Genomic DNA, 23,239 nt, shown 5'->3' on the forward strand with positions numbered 1-23,239 from the left:
ACACTTCTTCAAAACATCAGTGGTTTCAAGAAGTATAGATTATTGGACACCGTTATTAATGGACGCGAGAATGACTAACGACGACGATACTTAAAAGCGTTTAAATACGAATTGGTAGCCCTCAAATCATAATGGAAGTGAAAGTGTGATCTAAGTGATAACGTTAATATGTTTCACTACTTAAATTCAGAGATGTTAAAACAACATTGTCAGCTAAAGATGAATTATAAATTACGGGAACTCGTTTGTTTACCCTCGTCGTGATCATAAGATCTTATAGAACGTGGTTATGTGAGGCTGGTCAAAAAGGAGGCACGACAAAATGCAACGCTGTGATTGGCGGATCTACAATTAGCCAATCTACGCGTAGGCTACGCCAAACAAGGCGTACTGACTAAGTCCCTCCCTTTTAACGTCTCTGGTGCTGATCTAGGATTGGACAAAGGTTTGTCTCTTTAACGCATGTGAACCGACCAGCAGTAGTGTATCCTTGACATTTTACGGAAGCTCGCCGTTGCTGTTAGTTAACACCGCTGAACACTTTTGATATACATCGACACAACAGGTGAGTTGCTTTCTTGTTTTCAGTCTAAAATAGGTATTCTCTAAAATTGTTTTTGTTTCTCATCGCACAGTTTCCACACAGCATCCGTACGTACTCGTTACACATGGAGGTCGACAGCGCTAGCCAGCATTTTTGGTTTCCAATAAAGGGATACTATGGTCGTCATATATTTAGAGACCACCATCCTGATGGAGATCTTGTTAGGACGTGATAGGATTAATACATGTTCTATACATTTTGAACTGTATCTGATCGCATTGGAGAGGAAACGAATATGATGAAATACCCCTGACGTCACGTCTGAGCATCACCACCAGTAAAGCATGTGGTGCCGAGGATAAATGTTACGATTGCATCAACTGACTGCAGCACTCAAAACATGGATTAGCATGTGTAATAGAGGTGAACAGTTATGATGAACACTGGCAAAACCGTGAAATTACACATCAGGTCATGAAAGTGTCTCTAAAAATGTGTACTTTATTACTTATGGGAGTCCAGTAACATTGGTGTCCAGGTAACACTGAATTGATGCTGGTATAGCCAACTTAAAGTTAAGACGTGCTGTTAGCGTCTCTATAAAATGTAATGTAATGGGTTGTATCAGCAGCTGGTTTAAATGTGTCACAGTGGCGTCTCAGGACAAGCAAGGCTAAATGTAAAAATAGACATGAATTCGAATTATATCTTTGTGAATAATATCTTTGTACCATAGCTGTTATCTCTCAATTTACTATCTAACTTTTGAATGAAGTTAAGCGAAATGTATACCTTCCGTTCCTGTTCTTACGCATGGCGGCGCTCGTAAAAAATGACGCCATTTCCGCTGGCACATGGTGCATTTGGTCTAATTTCGGTATTTTGTAACCTGTCGCATATGATAAATGAACGAGCTGGAGACACCAGTGGCAGCTCTGTCTGCATCTCTATTGACCATTCAATGCAGGAGCATAGCACAGAAGGAGATTACTGCAACAATTGTACAAACGTTTGTGAGGTGTACTAACCATACACTCTGGCCTGATGCAGACCAGAGGGTCACAACTTTGCATGTAGGCCGTGCCAAAACATAACGTTTTTTTCCTGGGAAAAATCCCCAGAACAAAAAATACTGCCTCATAATGCAATTTTGTTACCATAACAAGTTACATCCAAGTTACCTAAAGTGAGGTGACAGGCTTGTTTTACTGGTGACTAGCAATAAAACACTAACCGGCAACTTTTACGACTTGTCCAGTAAATACAGGTGATCCAGTCATGTCATATAGCATAGGCTGCTCTATTTGGCACATTTCCTCTTCTTAATGCTGCAGAACACTCAGGGCTTCTGTGCTTCGTAGGGGGCACTTACGAGAGTCCAAAATGAATGGGGGTGAGCTTTGGCTCAGGGTTCTTATCTTCTTTATATAAAGTATACATTTTTCATTCCTGGGAATTTTTATTCTGTTTTAGACAAATCGCACCATACTAATAAGAACAGCACTGGTTTCAAATTTGTTAAGGCTGTCGGTTAGATAAAGAATTAGATTAAGTGGAGCTGGTGACCTCACTCATTGTGAACCACTTGTGTGGGCATGCACAACCCTCTAACTAATGTGGCCTTCGTGTGCAATTGGGAATATCGTAATTACAAGCACAAGAATGGTCAAACAGGTAAGAAAAGACAGAGTTCAAACCCAAGGAATGATTTAAGTTGAAACTCACATTTTTCTATGATACCCGAGTTGCGACATCGAGAGGGTGTGTCAGTACTGGAAGTAGGATCTTAGGACAAGCATAAAGTTATAGACTGGTCCTTGGTTCAATGTTTGTCTGAGCAAGTTCAACATGTTTAAATGACAACCAAGGGATTTTCACGAGTAATTTTAGATTTGGCTTAATGTCTCTGGTTCGGAGAAAAATGCTCCGAACCAGAGGCTCAGGCAACACCTGTTGACCAGCAAGCTAACAAAACCTAACAATATAGCACATGAGTTTTTGTATTCACTTAATTTGTTATTGCTAGCTAGGTTTGCAGCCAGGCTAGCTACTTTATCTATATCCATGTGGGCGAACCGTCTATGGCTTTCGCCATGTAAAAAGACTGTACTAAGCTAAAGGCTAACCCTAGGTGAATCCACTAACTCAAAAACAAATGGTATGCTTTCATTCATAATTGGGCACTTAACACTATATTCTCTATTTTGATGTTTATAGTCTCCACAAATCATATAAGCACCAAACACTTGCCACCAGAATACAGTGGGTCATAACAAGCCTGAGCAAACCAACCAATAAATTACATTAGCAGAATGCTAGCTATTATAGGGGGCAATCACCAAAACACATTAGTGGTTTTTCAATTGATGTATAATGTATAATTGATACAATATAGCCCTTTTTTTGGCCTGAAGCAGGTGTAAATAATTATTTTAGCTTTTTATTCACACCCATTCATTGAGGACTATCTCGCAAGTGCTTTGTCCTTTGTGTTTTTGTCCTTACCGACTAAGGTATGGTTCTATTAGCCCTAGCTTTTAAGGAGTGTGCAAGTATCAGTTGTCATTTTGCTGCGGATTAGCATTTTTGCAAGGTCCGGCTTGTTGAAAATGTCCCTATGAGAGAATGAATGGGGTTTTGGAAAATCAACAAATGCCTGTGGAAGTTAAATTATTCCTTGAGAGGCTCTGCATTCGATTCTGTTGAATAAAATGCATGTGTATGTTGTCTGCATAGACATTATGTCTCCTTCTGCTAACATAAAAAAAAATGAACTACGAAGCAAGTTACTTGGCTACTGAGTCACCAATTTCATAAAGTAAGCAGAAGCTAACCATGATTAGCTTTATTAATTGGGGACCAACCGATAATTACATTTGAACTCCCCAAACGGTTTGCCTAATTAGTAGTGTTATTGTGCTCACACCTTATTTTTGCAGATTCTGTGAAAACCCATACAGTTTTCCAAAGGGAATTTCTCTTTGAAATCAGGAAGTATTCAAATGCTAGCACTAAAAACTACAAAATTCAAGTCTACTCGCATACTCTATAATCCAGGCCAGATGTGTGACCATAGCCAATGGAATTCCTATGTCTGAGTGTGACATCATAATGCCATAGCTGGCTTGGAATGTATTGATTTGCTGAACAAATCTACTACTAATGAATTCCAATGAGTGTATACCAACAGATACAGCTCAGATAGACAGCCTTGAACACATGGAACCATCTCATCAGTGCTGTGACTGCTGCGTGTATGTGTGTGCGCTCAGGTTTCAAATGCGTCATCTTAATCTGAAGGGCCATTTTAAAAATAGCAGTTGTAGTAAAAGGCAATGTTTTGATGCTAACTGCCACGTAACCATGCACAGCTTTGGGTTGCTGCATGTATTCCTCTATGCAGTAGTCTAGTTTTCAGCTTGGAATGTAAACGTGTCAAGTGTATTTAGGGCTAGGTCAGTACAACTCATTGTTAGTTTGCGTGGATACTAGAAGGAATCCACTTTTGCTTCAAGCTATATTCTTTGAATATCCTTGGAAACCTTAACATTATCTTCAGTTTTTCCCTCTTGCCATAGCAGAACTCAAATTATCACGGCTTGCTGAGTGTCCTTGGGGTTGTTGCCCGCATCATCTTGCATATAAGATCTTTCTTGTCAGGTTGAAGAGACAGGATATTGCACTGTAACTAAACATTCAATTTTTATCTAGACATTAGGATACTATTTGTGTTGCAGTGTAACATGAATGAGGAATTCACTGTGGGATTTTGCCACTCCTTAGAACTTTTTAAGAGGTTTGTTTTTAAACTGAACTCTTTCTCCATTGTCCAGATTGTAGCATGGGGTAATTTGTTTCCTCGTTATAGGCTATCATATCAATTTTAATTGGAATTTTGGCAGTTAGCATTTTTTTCTTTTTTTTTTTTTTTTTAATCAATGTATCTTTATTGAGCTTTCAAACACAAAGACAGTAGACACTCAAGACACTCAATAATAACACTGGGACAAGCAAACACACAACACCACACAATAAAACAAGGGAGAAAAAAAAAAGTTCAAGAGTAGTTAGTTACCTACAAAGTAAATGTAGTACATCTTATTCAGAGCCAAGGTGCATTGTCAGCTCTTCTAAGAAAGTTGTGTTTTACGTCACTATTTGTCTTAATACATTTCCTTGTGTTTCTGATATTGGCACACATGGCAACCTATATGCCCCAGGGATCCATTTTCTGACCTCTTCTGTTCAATCTCTATATGCTGCCTTTGGGCCAGATTGTTAAGAACAACAACATTGATTCTCATAGTTATGCAGATGATACAGATACAAGGACAATTGTATAGAAATAGAAATTTTGGAAAATAAAAACAACAGAATTAGTATTATTAAACACCTCGACTCTTAGGCTCTACAAAACCAAAGACCAAGGCTGAAATCTCGGCGATTGTAGTGAGCATACTGCCTAACACTTGAACTCTGTTCTTACAGTACTTTAACTCTGGTAGTAGACCTCTAGTCATTCTGATGGGGAAGTGACATCTTGGGTTTCCAAAGAGATAAACACACAGTTGGGGCTACTGCTACTGTTTTAATTCTACTTTATGTACTTTGTACTTTATTTAGAAGAAAGTAATATAATTAAAAGATAAAATGTGATTTCAATTATTATTCATTTTGTGTATATTTATCTTGTACTGTCTTAAAGTAACACTATGCAACAATTTGACACTTTTTGAGGTATGGTTTAATAGGCAAATAGTTTTGGTACCATCCTCAAATTAATTTAGATAGAATATGGTCATGTGAAGGACAGAGGTGTTTATCTGTCTTACACAACCTATATATGGCTAGTGAGTATCTTATGTCATTTTATTTATGAGCGTGAGGTAGATGTCTCTGTCTATTGGGGGTGGGCACGAGAAAGTGGGAAAGTGTGTGTGGGGGGGGGGGTTGGTAGATGAATTCGGAGTGGAATTTTGGCAGCGTGCAGCTTGCTCCAGCTTGTCCTGATTAGTCACTGTTATGTAATAGCCTGAGTGATAGGCTCACTTTATTCAAACAGAAGTTTACAGTAGCCTCCACCCAGTGAAGCCAGCTTGAGGGCTTTTGTTGCGTAATACTTCCATGAAAATATTGGGACTTCTCTGAATAGACCATTCACATGTTTTAGCTGGTTTCCTGTGGAAAGGTATTTTAACTGTGTTTTTGTCATTAGTTTTTTAGATTCAGAATCTAATGTTGTCTTCCTCTCTGTCTAAGTCTGCAAAACAGGTGAGCCATGCCCTCCGTACCCTCCAGTGCAGACAATGGCAGCCTGGCCAAAATCTGCCCCCATGCTGCCAAGATGATGCTCCTCAACGGTGATGGCAAAACCAATGAGGAAGCCATCTTAAAAGGCGAGGCCAAAATGAAGGTGGCTGCCATGCTGAATGGTGACGGTGGTCACAAACTCGCCACAAACGGACATACGAATGGAGAAGGCAACGGCCTGGCCAAGGTGCATACGCCGCTTGATCCAGAGGAGGAGAACGAAGAAGAGGGACCAATGGAGAGGCAGTGGATTCGGCCGGACCTGCCCAGCAGATGCACCTGGAGACTGGGGGGCCCCAACACGGGTTCCCCTCACAGCCACGCAGAAAGGTATCCTTCAGCTAAAGGGAACAAAGTATTAACCTTACAGGTTTTTGCAGGTTTTCCTGATGCCCATTATTTCAGTAGTTTGCTTTGTCTTGTTTTGGGTTATGGAAGTCATTGTCTAGGCTGTTCCTGTCTGAGCGCTTCCAAAAACTGCCGAGTCACTGCGATGCAGTACTTCCTTAAGGAGGTGTGTACTTAAGGAAGTACCGTGTCACGGTGAGACTGCAGTTTTTATGCTACCAGTTTGCCAAGCCAGAAATAAACACCTCTCCCACTTCTTCTTTTGAGTGGTGTAATTGCTCACTCTGTCACATGACACACTTCCCCGATCAATGTGAGCGTTACATAACTTTGAAAATACCGCCCTGAATTTGAAAGGCTTTAAGCAAACCCTTAATTAAGCAAACCCTTAATTACTGTACTGGTGCTAAGAGTAAGCTGAATAACTTAAAAATACCAGAGTACCCTTGGAACGGTGAACATTTGTGTGATTTTTGTGACTTCACTGGTGATGTACAACTGTGCGTTCTCCATTGCTGCTTCAGGACAAAACCTCCCGGCATCCTGCCTAACATCTTGAGGAGAATTGGAGACACCCCTCTTGTCCGCATAAATAAGATATCCAAGGAATTTGGTCTGAAGTGTGAACTCTGTAAGTATTGTTGTATTCAGATACTGTTTCAAGAAATGATTGCTTAGTAGTGTTGCAAAGATGGCTTCACTTCCTGTTTTTTGGTGGTTTTCCCTAGAAATCCAGCAGTGCAGACAGTTAGGAACTACGTTTTGAATATTCCTCGGAAGTATGTGGGTTTTAATTTTTAATTTTTTTTTGCATCTCTTTGTGACTTGGGAATTAAGGGAACTAGATTATTTTGGTCTCTCGTACAAATATGCCAAAATTCAAAAGGCAGAAACATACTATGCCCCATGTTATGCCCCCCCCCCCCCCCCCCCCCCCCCCCCCACAGTATCTGTCCTAGAAAACACCTGATAAGAATATCCATTTTCTAGCACTTCTTAATGGAGATCAAAGTGACACCCTCCCACAGTATCTTTCTTAGAAAACACCTGATAAGAATATCCATTTTCTAGCATTTCTCAATGGAGCTCCTAGTGACACCCTACCATAAACCAGACTTAACAGTCCCACCAGAACACGATTGAGTTAATGAGCTTTTTTTCCTGCTTTCTGAGCAGAAGAATGTCCTTGGTCTGATAGCCTTAGCTGCCCCCCCCCTTGAGCAAGGCAATTCCATAAGCTATTGTAAGAAGGGCGTAAATGGAAGCTGTTCCTGGCACACTGACCCTGGGTCTCTAAGCTCATGAAGGCACAAAGGTCCAGTGCGGGTTGTGGAGGGGTTATGCCAATTGACGTGTTCATGAGTGCGCAAGGTTCCGCCAGGGTACGATTGATGTACATTTTGTCAGAGAGTGTACACGCGGCTCTGTGCAAATTACCATGTACCCTTACATTTTTTGTGAGGTCTGTGCGGCCACTACTACAAGGGCACCAACTGCGCATGCGCAGCTCTAAGTAGACTCTAGAAAGTATAATAAGGCCAACGGCATGGGAGTCTGCAGGAGGAAGCGTTTCTGCCCTGCGGCATGTGTTTGTGTATGTGAGTGAGTGACTTGCAGAGAAAGAGGGCAGGGGGGGTTGGGAGTTATGTCTGCGCACGTGTGTGCTGTGGGACGGGGGCGGGCGTGTTGGGTGTGTGAGGGGTGGGTCAGATTTCAGCCTCTCAGCTGTGTGCTCTATGGAAAGTAACAGGTGTGCCTGACTGTCAGGATAAGGAGGTGTGCGAGTGTGTACGTGGAAGGGTGTGTATTTGTGTAGGTGGAGGGGGGTTTGTGTGTGCTTGCTTGTTCAAACACAGTCAGTAGGCCAATGCAGAGAATACAGATGACATTGAGTAAAAATATCTGTGAATGCAATTTAAATGCAATTTACATTACATTTATCCATGCATTTTTCCAGAGTGAATTAAGAGTACAAATTAGGTATACATTTTTACTGTGCTTTGTTCAGTTACTGGAATACATTAAAGCAGTGGTTCTCAAAATGGGGTACACAACCCATAGCCAGGGGGTCTGCAAAATTATTTTCTATGAATTATAAAACTGTGCTATATCATTCAAAATGCATTACAGATGGGGGACCATTTGCGCCAATAGAACAGGCATATTGTTTCCATTACTCCCACCCACGTTAACTTTGGGCCAATAGATATGGAGTTAGATTTGTTTCATAATTCACAAACAAACTAAACGCGAGTCACAAACAAACGAAACGCGATTCAAACGAACGAAACGCGATTCACAAATGTATTTTATGATTCACAAAAATGACCCCATGACTTTTGTTTGCAACCTGACGAACACGAGTTACAAATCCCTGCATTCGTCTGTGTGGATTTTTGGAACTTTCCTAACACGTTTAGATTCACAAATGCATTTTTTCTAAAAGATATTCTCTGCAGCCTATCAGATCTCTTCCAATTTTAGCCAATCACATTATAGTGTCTATGTGGACTACAAACCACCCGTCATAATTATGGACATTGTCCGAGATCACAGCAATGGCACCTGTTAGCTGCCCACTAAATGTTAGTGAAATATAGCTTGTTAATCTTATTAAACCGATTATCATACATGGTTGAATATTCTTGAGAATGGCAGGATCCATGTTTAGTCATTTTAAGTGTTTCATAGGCTAACGTTTAGCAAGCTAGGCCTTGCTAACATGGATAGAGCTACGCTTGCTGCATATGTTTGCTCTCTAGCCACATCTTACATGGTTAAATTGTGTGGCATGTCAAAATAATAAAATTGTGTGGCAGTAGCTTGGTAGTTAAGCATCGGTAGCTAGAAATTGGGCATGAAATGACCAATGTAAATTATTGCAGACATCTGAATGCTGGGATGGTCCATTCATTCGAATTTAGGCTAATATTCCGTAGAATTCTGAAGCACCTTATGTGTGTCTGTGCACTGTGTATTTATTACCTTCTCATAGCCTGTCTCACCCTAGTATTGGCGGCATTAGGTATGGTAGGGGCCATAGTTACAGCCCTAGCTATGCTCTCTGCTGCTCGTCTCTCTGGCATTGGGGAAATATTCCTAGCTAGGGCTTGCACAAGAACATGTGCTGCTGCCTCCACTTGACTTGCAGGAGCTGTCTTTGGAAAAAAAATCGTTTTAATGATCTGTTCACTAAAAGTCCCATGTAAGATGTTACCTGGCTAGAGAGCAAACGAATTCAGCAAGCGTAGCTCTATCCATGTTAGCAAGGCCAATGTTATGTTAGACATTGACTAGCTAGCTTGCTAAACGTTAGCCTAGGGAACACTTAAAATGACTAAACATGGATCCTGCCAGTCTCAAGAATATTCAACCACGTATGATAATCGGTTTAATAGGATTAACAAGCTATATTTCACTAACATTTGGTGAGCAGCTACCAGATGCCATTGCTCATGATCTCGGACAATGTCCGTAACCATGACGGGTGGTTTGTAGTCCACATAGACACTATAATGTGATTGGCTAAAATTGGAAGAGATCTGATAGGCTGCAGAGAATATCTTTTAGAAAAAATGCATTTGTGAATCTAAACGCGTTAGGAAAGTTCCAAAAATCCACACAGATGAATGCAGGGATTTGTAACTCGCATGGTATGTCATGGGGTCATTTATTTGTGAATCACAAAATACATTTGTGAATCATGAAATACATTTGTGAATCGCGTTTGGTTTGTTTGTGAATCGCGGTTTGTTCGTTTTAATCGCGTTTCGTTTGTTTGAATCGCGTTTCGTTTGTTTGTGAATTATGAAACAAATCTAACTCCATAAATAGAAACTCTGACTTGATTCATGACGGATTGATGTGATGTCACAATCACGGTTGCTGTTCAGCTTGGTTAGTTTGTGTCATTCCACATCAGGTGATGCAAAACCCAAGCTAGCTTAATTGAGAAAATATACTTAGATATCGAGTTTGGCTTTATTCAGGACAGCGGCGGGAGACCAAAATGCATCATGTGTCTTCAGGTGCTATTGAATGAAGCCAGTCAAGCTAAAGCATCATTTGATTACAGAACACACGGAATATAATGCTTTACAATTAGGAGGGGGGTCTTTGGAATTAGTTTCGCCTGTAAGGGGCCCCTAGCCTCAAAAAGTTTGAGAACCGATACTTTTCTGCCTCCGGAGACTCCACTCCCAGAGGTAATTTCATTCTTGTTACTCCAGCGATTATTTGGCCTATCTATCTGAAGTGCCAGAATGTAATAGTTCCACATCAGTCATCAGCCACTCTGGGTCTTTGGAAGGCACTGAGACACACCCCATAGAGTGAACTATTAAAAAAGGTTTTAGCAGTACACTGTTGAACTTCCATCATTGCCACTGCCATGCTATCGTCCTCTGTGCCATATTTCCACCATGACGAGCATGGCAGCTGGTCGAATAGCCGAGCTGTTGGCTAACTTGCTCTCCTATTTCCTGCTGCAAATTACATCATTCTGCCCATGGTGGCTCTGTTGGTTTGGTTTGAAAAGTGCTGGGGACATAAATGGGACTTGGGGAAAGTAAATGGGACTTAGAATGACCTCTGCTAGTACGATGAGATACTGGGATTTGTGTAGGGCTTTAAACCTAAAATGTTAAAACATGCTGAAAACGGGTGCCATTTATCTCTGTCAGTTATTGGCCAACGACTACAGAACTCTACATTGACAAAACGTCATTCCCTAAAACGATATACTATACTTCCTATGGGTTCTGCAGCTACGCTACTGGCAATATCCTTCCTGCACTGCAGTGCCCAGTGAAACATGTGCTTGATCAGACTGGGGGCTAGGCACTCCTGCTAGGCTTCGGGAGCAGAGTCAGCATGTGGGCGACGTGCTGCTCTTTCTCTCCCAGTCAGGAGTTGGAGGGTGGCGCAGAGGACGATGCGCTGGAGCGGTCCTTCTCCTGGGTCTGCACAGTCTCTGCAGGAGCTGCTGGAATTGAAAGACTTTCCGGCTGTCCTAGAGGTGGATACTGTCTGAGGTTAAGCTGCCTGAGTCCTCCACTGCCAATGAGACCTAGACAAGCAACTGGAATCGGTGCCTACGCCAAAGCTCCCCCAACACCCTCTGCGGTGGTTCCAGCTTGACCTGTGTTCTAGGAGTACGCACAGAGCTCCTGGAAAGCCACTGCAAAGGCTTCCCTTCCAGCTGATTGCTTCTTGCCCTGCACAGCCATTGCCGGTGGGCCAGAACAACTTATGAGGGGCAGGCCTGCAGAAGATACTGCTCTTGTCACACAGTTGGATGGATACAGCATTTCGATCCAGCGACCTTTCAATACAGGTTCAGGAAAGCCCCTTGTGCCTGTTGCCGTAGCAGCCCTATCCATGATTTCTCGTATTTTTCGCCTCTTCCTTTCTTTTCTTACAACAAAAAGACCAAGACCACAACGCCAGTGCCATTTGCAACTTCTGATTGATGCAGACATATTCTTGATTAGAAGTAGCTATATTATGAAACCGTGAATTATGAACCAGAGTGGCTGCTTTGCTTATGGCTTGGTATGGAGAGGCTCACACCGTTGCAGAACATACGTGCTAGTTGGCCGTTGGCTGTAGTCTTTGCGGTGTGTTCAAGGGCAACTTTTTGGTCAAGACGCAGGCGACATGAGGCGGCGCAACAGTCTGGCTTTACAGCACGCTGAATGTGGGATGAAAAGCAGCCTACGGTTTCCTCAACAGCGTGGAAGAACTCCCACTGCCAACAGTGACTGTGTGCAGGCATATGCGTGTCCATCTTCATTAAGAGCGAATTCTAAGGCTCATCCCCACCCCTAAACTGAGTATATCAGACATATAAACTGTCATGTCTCACAATACTGTCACTACTGGTTCTCCGGTAAACCCCGACAGGGGTCTGTTTCCTTGTAGAGATACAATTGGCAATGAGCAATGCAGCGTCTGCCGTTGCTTTGCTTGTTGCCCGTCAATGAAATCGGGGCCTAACGAAACATGGTAGGACTGATGTGACTTCAGGGCATTTATCGACTTCTGTCACATCAGTAGTAAGCGGTCATATAGTGTCTATGCCCACTCCCTGAACTCAGACCGCAAGAGGGATTTACTAAATGGCTATGACGCCCAGTAGTCTATCAGTGCCAAGTGTATGCCCACGTATGACGCCCAAACATCAACTCCTGCACTTCACAGCGGAGACTCTGATTTCAACTTTAAGTATCTTGCCTTTATTTGGTCCACTAAAAAAACCACATCACACAGTTAAGTCCACTTTTATCAGTTATGAAGCATATTGTTTGCTAGACATGATGATCTGGCTAGTTCGAGATTAGCCTGGCCAGAGTTGCTAGTGTCATCACACTAAAACCAACTTTCTTTTTTTAAGCACAGCAACACTTTCTTTAATTATGACTTGGCAAAAAGAACCCAAATTGCGATTGTAGTAAATCTCTGTTAGAGCATTACCACATAACGCCAGGAAGACAATGTTTTTGACATTTGATAGAAAAGCATGTCATTTAGATGGACGGCTAGCACTTGTACAAAGTCAATTGCTTCTGACGGGGGGGGGGGGGGTCATCGAAGAATGGCTACATTGTAACATTTTACACTCTTAACTTGACACAACTTTCATTTTCGTGTATTGGATTTTCACCTATCAGCTGGTGATGAAGAACTTAGTTAGGGTGACCAGATTTGAGTTTGTGAAAAAAAGGACGGCATGCTATACACTACCCCGCCCCCTCCCCCGCAACGAAGTTTTGACATCTTTTTGACATGCAGATGACTCCCGCCCCCTCCCCCGTGAGGACGTTTTTACATCTTTTTCACATGCAGATGTCATGTGCTGTTGTAAACAATGCAACTAGTGGAGGCGACAAGGTGCTCAGTGTTGCCAGATTGGAAATGGCGAAGAGGCTCAAAATGATGGTATTTGGGGGATAATTATCGTACATCTGGCAACACTGACAAGGCGGTCGACCAATGACCGTTCTCTCTAGTCATAGCTCGCGCAAGAAGGTGGAAACTAAAGGGAGATACCTTGTCCGAAACTTGCAAGGGCGTAATAACTAATTTATGAAAGACCCAGAGAAACACAAATATCCGACGAGGCAAAATTGGAATGATTGGACGATTTTGGAATCCCTGCCGGATGCATTTTTTAGGTCTCGAAAGGGAGGACATGTCCGGGTAAAAGAGGACGTCTGGTCACCCTAACTTAGTTTGAGAAGCTTTCTATTTTCAGTTGTCAAAAGTGGTTGGGGAACTGGTTGCAAAAAAGTGGCGGGGAACATCTCCTCAGCGTTAATGACGGGAACATCTCCTCAGCGTTAATGACAGGAACATCTCCTCAGCGTTAATGACAGGAACATCTCCTCAGCGTTAATGACAGGAACATCTCCTCAGCGTTAATGACTGGAACATCTCCTCAGCGTTAATGACGGGAACATCTCCTCAGCGTTAATGACAGGAACATCTTCCAGCGTTAATGACACTGAGGTCTTGTCAACTTGCGTGTCTTCATGCATTACTGTGACCGAGGTCAGCCAGGTCACCATGTCCTTGATTTCCATCTCACATGTCAACCTTATTACCATCAGTTTCATGCTAAAAAAAAAACTTGGCCAGGGCCTCCGCACCTGTTTGGGGATACTGGGCCTGCCATAGGGAGTTAGGCTTAGGAGGTGAGGAAGACCAGGACTGGCGGAGGGTGCAATCATCAGGGTGGTTGATGAGTTGGGTCTGGTAGAGCCAGGGTTAAAATAACTCTCTGTATTGTTTTTTTTTAGCATTTTACCAAGGTGAGGATTGTATTGGCAGGCACCCAGGTCTTGTCTGAGATCGTATCCTCGGGTCTCTCAGATAAGGAGGTATGTTCTAGAAACCGTTGTTTGTTTGCGTGAGCGTGTCTGGAGTCAATTTTGGATGTTGCCTTCAATAATAAGAGGCTTGAAAAGGGCTGCAAAACCCTAAGGAGCCTCATTAAGCCATGTGTCTGCATAGAAGTGGGCTTGGGTAGCTCAGCAAAACAGAGTGTGTGTGTGTGTGGTAAACAGCAGATGTAAGTTGCATTACTATTAGCATACTGCAGTTTTAACGAGATGACTGACTTAGGGAGGTGGATTGAACGAATGAAATGAATGAGCGAATGCAGCCGCAGCACTTTTGGGTGCCCGTGTAGGTGAACGAGTTCACTGCTCCTGTGGATGACCCACTCACACCAGCTCTAGGCTAAACCGAATAAGCCTGTTTTTTTGTGCTTGCTGAGGCTAAATGTCAGGTCAAAGCCCCAGTTGATTGAAATGGTTTAACAAAGCTCAGAATCAGCGGGGGTTTGAGATTTCTGGAAATTTCATGTGAGCTGGATTGTTGTCTTTGGCTATCTGATCTCCTCTGGATTGCGCTGCTTAACGCATGTGTGCCAACTGGCCTTTGTGTGCGATTTTGAGAGGAGGAGTGAGTTCACAGACCTTTCCGTGACCCTTTTGTTCCTTCATCGGTTCTCACAATTGTACATCGTCTTGATCCCTTAAAATTCCCAGGTCTCTGTAAGTGAAATCCTACGGTCAGGTGTTGTCCATTTTGTAGGTTTTGTGAAGTAAAGAGATTTCAGAAATTCTTCTTTTATATCCTGGTCTAGACAGGTGCATGAGTGATCTGTTTACGGTATATACAGAGGGCGTTGGCTATGGCTCTATTTGTCTTTTTGTTTTGTACACACTGGAAATTATTGTTTTGTTTTGAAGGACACGTCATAAGGGAACAGTTCTCTATCATGTAGTGGTGTGTCGATACTTGATAAGAGGTACACACAGGCTACTGTTTGAGTTTACCTGTCTCTGTATACCTTATTTTTTCTTTCTTTTAATGTCATTCCATCTCTCTCTCGTCCACAGTGGCAAAATGCGAGTTTTTTAATGCCGGCGGGAGTGTTAAGGACCGCATCAGTCTGCGCATGGTGGAAGACGCGGAGAAGGAAGGCATCCTCAAACCCGGAGACACCATCATCGAGCCCACCTCTGGCAACACGGGTATGAGCCGCCCCCCCCCCCCCCCCCCCCCCCCCCCCAGAGCTAGGCCTCAAACGTGACCTGCCTCCCCAGAGAGAGAGAGAGAGGCAGTGTTACTCACGCTACTCCCAGGGAGAGCTACTCTCCTGCAGGACTTTCCTTCTCTTCCTGACCTAATACAGTACATCTGATCATAGTTAATCAGGCACAACCGTGACCTGGACACCAGTATTACTGTGATATTTATTTACGGTTGCAGCCAAATCCTGCTTATCCGGGAAGAAATTGTTTTTCCCCCATATATCCCCACGTTAAGCCAGGCACTCAACCCTTACATACCATTTAGTGCTGTCATGTCTAACATGGCAGTCCCACTGCACATCTATATGCTTATTAAGTGGGAGTAGGACAAGCATGTGAACATCAGTTGTGTGTAGACACATTGAGACAGACGCATAGAGTCTGCTTGTCTTGTTTGTGGCCATGGACTCAACTCCCTCTCCGTCCCCTCTGCAGGCATCGGTCTGGCCCTGGCTGCCGCCGTGAAGGGCTACCGCTGCATCATCGTCATGCCTGAGAAGATGAGCATGGAGAAGGTAGTGTGTTTGTGTGTTTGTGCGAGTGTTTTAAACCTGTGAATGTTCAGTGAGTAGGTTAATCCTCTTAAGATTGTGATCAGTGAGTACATTTAATAGGCATGTATTTATGTGCGTGTGTGTGTGTTTGTGTTTTAGGTGGACGTCCTGCGTGCTCTCGGCGCGGAGATTGTCCGCACTCCCACCGCAGCTCGCTTCGACTCCCCGGAGTCTCACGTGGGTGTGGCCTGGAGGCTGAAGAACGAGATCCCCAATGCCCACATCCTGGACCAGTACCGCAATCCCAGCAACCCCCTGGCCCACTACGACACCACCGCGGAGGAGATCCTCGAGCAGTGTGATGGTGAGGCCTATAGGTGTTTTATATCGGATCCGGAACGTCCAAGGGGTGAAGGCAGCACTTAACTACATTAAATAACACAGAGGAAAATACAGTGAAAATAAATACAGGGAAAGCATTTTGAGCAGTGTGATGGTGAGGCTTGTGTTTATATCGGAGCCGGAACGTCCAGGGGGGGAAGGCAGCACTTGACTACATTAAATAATGCAGTGAAAATAAATACAGGGAAAGCAATTTCCCTACATTATATTGTCTGTTTTCTCTGCTCTAAGTATGAATCACAAGAAATGGCATTGCACTGCGTAGATTTGCGTAGGGCCTGTAGAGCTCTTTGTTTTTAGTTTTTTTGTTATTTCTGCGCCCCTAAAAAAGATGACCCAAAAGCTTCAGTACTGATAACACTTCACATTCTCCTCTGCAGGTAGGGTGGACATGCTGGTGGCAGGAGCTGGCACCGGTGGCACCATCACCGGCATCGCCCGCAAACTGAAGGAAAGATGCCCCAACATCAAGGTGAAGCTCCAGACTGCTATTTTGTCTTTCCCTCTGATGACTACTCATTGAGTACTCCGATCAGTTTTAAGCAAAACTACTTTAAATGGCCGTCCTCTTCATATTTCACTAGCTTATACTAGACAGTGGATTGATGTTTCCGTGTTTCCCTGTCCGTGTTAGATCATTGGTGTGGACCCTGAGGGCTCGATCTTGGCAGAACCAGAGGAGCTGAATGTAACCAATAAGACACAGTATGAGGTCGAGGGCATTGGCTATGACTTCATCCCCACTGTGCTGGACCGATCTGTGAGTATCTCCCAGTCTGTGAAGCTCTCCACAAGCCCAGTTCTGTTGAGTTTAGGGTTTTCCTATGGGTACATTGAAATTGACACTTTTTTTTTTGTGTTCCTCCCTGTCCCCTGTTCAGGTGATTGATGGCTGGTACAAATCGAATGATGACGAGTCTTTCGCCATGTCGCGCATGCTCCTCCGAGACGAAGGACTCCTGTGTGGTACGCCAGCTTCACCTCTCGCCCGTGTATCTCTTTCCCTCAATACCTGTGCTCCACACAAACTAATCACTTGTTATTCCCCCCCCCCTCCGTCCTTTCCTGCCCCCAGGAGGCAGCTCTGGTACAGCCATGGCTGCTGCCGTGAGGGTGGCCAAGGAGCTGAAGGAGGGCCAGCGCTGTGTTGTCATTCTGCCCGACTCCATTCGCAACTACATGTAAGTCTTTACTGCACTCGCTCACTGTGGTTCTCTGGCAAGCGCTCCTGCTTACAGTGTGAGCCGTGTTGTTGTGTTCAGTGCTTTAGAAATGATAACATGTACCCTTTTAGTTGTAAATGGTTTTGTGATCAGATAAGGCTTTTGGATAATGATGATTCTTCTGCGGCAGTCATTGTATGGCCTTAGCATACCGTTTTAGCGTATTGCTGCTGCCTAGTGCTCAGTGGTGTTCATTACACGTGCATTCCACTGGTAAGTGTATTGACAATGGCCAGCTTTGTTTCATAATACTGTGAAAGAATTTGATCGGTTCTTAACAAGTGGCTTATTCTGAAAATGTGTGGCATTTCCCTGCAATTTCACCTATTTGAGTGCTTTGAGTGTTAGCAGCAGAATGACAAGCATGTACAGTTCATCATCCTACCTGCTATTTGTTTCCACAGGTCCAAATTCCTCAGTGATAAGTGGATGTGTGAGAAGGGCTTCCTGAAGCCTGAGGACCTGATGATTAAGAAACCTTGGTAAGTCAAGGCATCACTGAAGGTATGCGCCTGTGCACACCATTCAGAAATTAAACTGAAGGAAAGAGAAAAAAAAAATTATTGCTACTGAATGCTGTCCTGTGGTGTAGTTTACATTGTCACTTGGCAGACGCTTTTATCCAAAGCGACTTACTATGTATACACATTTTACATTTACACTGATGGCACACTGCACATCAGGAGCAATTAGGGGTTCAGTGTCTTGCTCAAGGACGCTTTGACAGGGAATCGAACTAGCAACCTTCTGATTACTATACGACTTCTCTACCTACTGTACCACTGTCTCCCCCCACAGTTTGTATGGTTTGTTGGGGGATTTTCTAAACGGTCACATGCTGTAGGCAAGGACATGTTTTTTGGGTCATGCTATTAACATGGTCATGTGGGTCACTGAAACAGATCTTGTGATTTGTGTAGCTGTCATGCCAAACTTGCTGCTAGCCTTAAGCGGCCTCCTCTCATGCTTGAGAAGCATGATAAGAATGTGGTTAAAAGTGGTTCCACAGATGGAATACCTCTGATATCTCCAATAGAATATTAAGAAGTGGTATGTGAATGTACTGAATCATTTCTTATTCTATTCTCTTTCCTCCTCCTCCTCTTTCTCTCTCTTTCAAGGTGGTGGAACCTTACTCTGCAGGTGCTGAATCTGTCTGCTCCTCTGACTGTCCTGCCCACAGTCACCTGTCAGAAGACCATCAAGATCCTGAAGGAGAAGGCCTTCGACCAGGCTCCAGTGGTGGATCAGACTGGGTAAGAATTCTACCTGAGGCAGTGACAATACAACCACTGGATCACTCCCAATATCCCTTTATTTATTTATTTATTTATTTATTTATTTATTTATTTATTTATTTATCTATCTATATCTCTCTTTCCCTCTCTTTCTTTTTCTCTTTCTTTCTTTCTTTTTTTTCTTTCTTTCTTTTTCTCTTTCTTTCTTTTTTTTCTTTCTCTTTCTTTTTTTTCTTTTTCTTTCTTTTTTTTTTTTTTTTCTTTCTTTCTTTCTTTTTACTTTCTTTCTTTTTTTTTCTTTTTCTTTTTTTTTCTTTTTCTCCTATCTTTCTTTTTTTCTTTCTTTTCCTTTACTTTGTCTTCCTCTCATTCTGTCTGCCTCCCCTTGTCTGGTAATAGTATTTAAATTCAGGCCTGTCATTTGCCTCATACATATTCTGTTCTGTTCCCATGTTCCTCCCGTAGGGTGATCCTGGGCATGGTGACGCTGGGTAATATGCTCTCCTCAGTGCTGGCAGGGAAGGTCAGGCCCTCTGACCCCGTGAGCAAGGTTCTGTACAAGCAGTTTAAACAGGTGAGCATCTGTGAGTGAGACTGCATACAATGTGTGTGCAGGCAGGCATTGTACATATTGTACAGAAGGCATATTTGAACACCGAAAGCGGCCATGTCCTAGTGTGCTTTACATGTAAGTTTACTTTAAAGCTTTTTTTTAAGGAGATTGGCAAGATATTGTCTTTGTTAGCACTAAAGGGTGACGTTTTAATGTTACCCAGCTGGGCTCCCTCAGGATCTAACCCTCGCTCGCTTTTCTCAGGTGCGGCTGACTGACAACCTGGGCAAACTTTCTCGTATCCTGGAGACGGACTACTTTGCTCTAGTGGTGCATGAGCAGATCCAATGTGAGTGTTTTTTTTGTTTTTTTTCTTCTTCCTCGCCATTCCTAACCCCTCTTGGTCGTCACCATCACAGAGTCAGGATGGGCTCATAGAAGGCAAAGTTCCTTTTCCTTTATTTCTTTTGAGAGATTCAACGAGGCTTCCAGATCCCTGTTCGGGAAGCAGTTTGACCCATAGCGTGTGCTTTCCCCTGTGTCTATAGCTGACCACTGTGGGTCTGCGGCCAGCAGCTCTTGCCCAATGAGTCCGTCCGCCGAGCCCTGCATGGTCACTGGGCAGAATTCGCAGGGTGCGTGGCCACAGTGCTCCTCGCTCTGAGGGCATTCATATACTTCTCATCTCCTGGGGGTTTTAACCCTTGCCTCATGCCTTGCAAATCAATTTAATTGCCACTTTAACCGCTAACTGCTCCGCTCTATTCAGAGTTTAAATATGTTCGACAGGTGAGGACAGACTTTAGACTGTGTTACATGGATTCAGTTTGGTCCTTTGGTTTCTGATGGCTATCAAGCCTTGTTTAGCTTATGAAGGACATACAATTCTTTGTGTTTGTGTATCTTGTGTGACTGGCATGTTTGCCATGTTCTAGCTGACAAGCTCACAAAGTCCACAAGTCTAGGCACATTCTAACTCTTGCAGTCCTTTGTTATCTGAAAATGTTGTCACCTCAGGAGCTTTGGATGCCCGAATAAGGGTGCTTTGGGCAGACACCCCAAGGACGCGCCCTGTTCTGGCCCCGCAGTTAACTGGCTTCAAGGGCACAGTGTGATATGCCCTGATTACGCTGAAAACAGGTTGCCTAAAACCAAATATTTAGGAATCGTTGTTTACTTTTCAGTATTGCAAGTTGGTAGACTGTTCTTTTGTTTGGCTAATAGTGTTTTTACCAGTTCGTGAGAGCCTGGTCTGTCATCTGTTCAGTTTACAGAAACCGTATGTTTAAAAAAAAAATGTAAAATGGAATAATTTTAAATGCTGATCGGAATTAATTGCTTTGAGTTTGAATTGGGTACGAAGACTGCCCTGCTCCTTCCTTGCTTTCTCTCTGTACTCTGTATTTGTTTTTTCCATCTTGTTGTTTGTTCTGTTGTTTCTGGGTTAATTTTCTCTCTCTGTCTCTGGCTTTCTTTGTTTCATGTGCACAACATCTCAAATCCTCCTGTTTACTCCTCCCTTCCTCTCTCCCTATGCTGTAGACATGACCGACGACTCGCCGGTGCTGAAGCAGATGGTGTTTGGGGTGGTGACGGCCATCGACCTGCTCAACTATGTGGCCACGCGGGAGAGGAGAGAACGCACGCTGTCAGAGTGCTCCCTGCCCGACGAGCAGTGACCATACAGATTTACACACACATACAGATTTTCACATACACATATTCATAAATACACACACACACACACACACACACACACACACACACACACCTTCACAACCACTGAGGTGAAGGAGATCGTCCGATGTTTTGCATTTGACAGATCAGATATTTCCAAATATTTCCGCTCTCCTTATATTCACATTTTCTTGCACCAAAACTAGTTATTACTGTCAAATCTGAGAAAAAAAACATTATCAAAATTACTGTATTACTGTTTAGACAAGAATGTATATAGAAATATGTATAATGCATCAGTTTACTTTGTCTTACCTGATGAAAAGGGTTCTTTGGTCAACAAAATCAGCAATCTCCTAACTTAAGCATTTTATTCTCTCATGAGTAATACACAGGACTCAAAATAGTTCTTGCAATAGGTCAGCTTGGCAATTCAGTGAACCAAAGCCTAGCACCGGAGCAGACACGCATGATCCCATTGAGAGGTGTATATAATTGATACTTTTGAGACGCTTGTCTTTTTGTTTTGAGACTTCCAAATATCTAATGTATTGTTTATATGGCCATCCTAAAGACTCACAGCTCATACTTCACTTCACAAACAGTGGTGTTATTCAGGGGGGGGAGAGAAACGGCTTACTTAATTGTTGTTTTCTGACTGGTATTCATTCAGGGCTATGCTGCCACCTGGTGACTGTAAAAGGCAACACAGGTATTGTTTGACTGACGGACAGGGTCAAGGAAGTGCTCTGTATGGGGCAAGTACTAAGATGGGCAGAGACACCAGCCCCCAACCAGGGCGACTTGTGTTGGTTAATTTCTTTCTATGTCTTTGTATTGAGACAAGATCTTTTAAAAAGTGTATTCGTTTTGACGGGTGTATTTAAAGACAGGATTTGTAACAAGGTTTGTACAGGCAGATCTTTTATAGAGGTCTCTGTATGGAATGGGGAGGTGGGGGGGATTATTTTCTTACTCGCTGTGCTTTTGACCACATGTAAATGAATAAATGTATCTGAAATAGGACTGAATAAATGGGTAATGTTTTGAATTTTGAATTGAATTGAATTGAATTGAATTGTAATGCAGTGTGATTGATATTAGGGAAAGGAAATCTTTGTGGGTAGACGTTATGCTTTAAGGACTTCAGTTACTCTGTCCATAATGCTTTTGGCATCTTTCTGCTTTATAGTTGATATTTATATGTTCAGACCTATGGGGGAATTTTACTGTTACTTTTTGTTCTGTACCATGTCTACATTACCTTTGGCATTGCATAACTTTGCTTGAAATAAAGATATTTTTTTTCCCTAAAATGAACTTCAGATGAATGTATTTTTCATACCTGTGTTCCACACCTTCAACACTAGGGGGCAGTATCAGAACAGCTCTTAGAGAGTGGTCACAGCTTCAATGTCAATTCTTGAGAGGCACTGCATGAAATGTTAATGTTACCTTCACATAATTTACTCACTGAGTGACTATACTTTTAACAGATATTTGACTTGTTACGTGATTAACTTCATAATAATTAACTTGATATTTGACTTGCTACATGATTAACTTCATAATATGCTCTAGTGAACTTATGTGTTTAGGAAAATCGAACATCTTTTAAATATTACCTGACTTGAATGAGTAAGGATGAATGACCGTGAATAGTGAGTGAAGACGTCTGTTTACAGTAAGTAAAACCCCTAGGGTCCAACAGGGAACCGTTTTCTCTTGGTATCCTGTAAAAGTTCAGGTCAGAGTTTGCTCTCACTGGAGCAAATGCTGCTGTTGTGTTGAATGCTTTAATGGCATGAACAGGAAGTCGCTTATACCAAACATGTCCAGAAATGACCTGAACATACTGCGCAACAGCTTGGCTCCTTCCACCCCACTTTGTTCCTGTGTCGGCTAATTTCGGTTCCGTTGTCTGGGGTCGTTCCCTCGTACTGTGAGGAACAAGGCATTCAGCTGGTGGCGCCAGACTTCCATCAGTGCCTCGTCATCACTGCGCCCCCTGCTCAGTCACTGCACTGGAGGAGGGCCTGCCTGCCTGCTGTTTGAGACCCAGCGCTGGGGCCCCAGTGTTAGGAGAGGCTGTTGGTATTTGCTAAGCCTCCTTTGGCCCCCTCTCCTCATTAGGGTTATGGGATTACTGTACCCAGCTGGCCACAGACCGGAGGCAGGGTGGAGGAGGCATGGGTGGAGGAGGCATGGGTTGGGGAAGGGGAGCGAGGGAGAGTCTGCAAGGCAGCCAGAGACAAATGATCAACAGGGGTTAGGATCATGATTGTGTAGAGGTAGCTCATAATAGTCCTATTTTTCTGAAGTAGTGCCTATCATGCAGTGCCCATCATG

The 23,239-nt window shown here is 43.2% G+C and overlaps 1 protein-coding gene across 2 annotated transcripts; it reads left to right on the plus strand.

Annotated features, from left to right (window-relative positions):
- The first annotated feature begins 445 nt into the window (after positions 1 to 445).
- Positions 446 to 22,206, plus strand: LOC105908670 (cystathionine beta-synthase-like protein). 2 transcript variants are annotated; one of them, XM_031583985.2, is made up of 16 exons: positions 446 to 565; positions 5,804 to 6,184; positions 6,727 to 6,833; positions 15,109 to 15,243; positions 15,739 to 15,818; positions 15,957 to 16,161; positions 16,580 to 16,671; positions 16,834 to 16,959; positions 17,081 to 17,165; positions 17,275 to 17,380; positions 17,827 to 17,904; positions 18,544 to 18,678; positions 19,126 to 19,234; positions 19,478 to 19,562; positions 19,762 to 19,848; positions 20,756 to 22,206. In XM_031583985.2, exons 2-16 carry the CDS (start codon positions 5,823 to 5,825, stop codon positions 20,890 to 20,892), a joined length of 1,929 nt encoding a protein of 642 aa, XP_031439845.1. In that variant the 5' UTR covers positions 446 to 565; positions 5,804 to 5,822; the 3' UTR covers positions 20,893 to 22,206. The 2 variants fall into 2 exon arrangements, with proteins under 2 accessions (XP_031439845.1, XP_012692680.2); XM_012837226.3 differs by lacking the exon at positions 19,762 to 19,848.
- Positions 22,207 to 23,239: the final 1,033 nt, after the last annotated feature.

The sequence above is a fragment of the Clupea harengus genome, chromosome 2 (assembly GCF_900700415.2).
Source record: "Clupea harengus chromosome 2, Ch_v2.0.2, whole genome shotgun sequence".
Lineage (NCBI taxonomy): Eukaryota > Metazoa > Chordata > Actinopteri > Clupeiformes > Clupeidae > Clupea > Clupea harengus.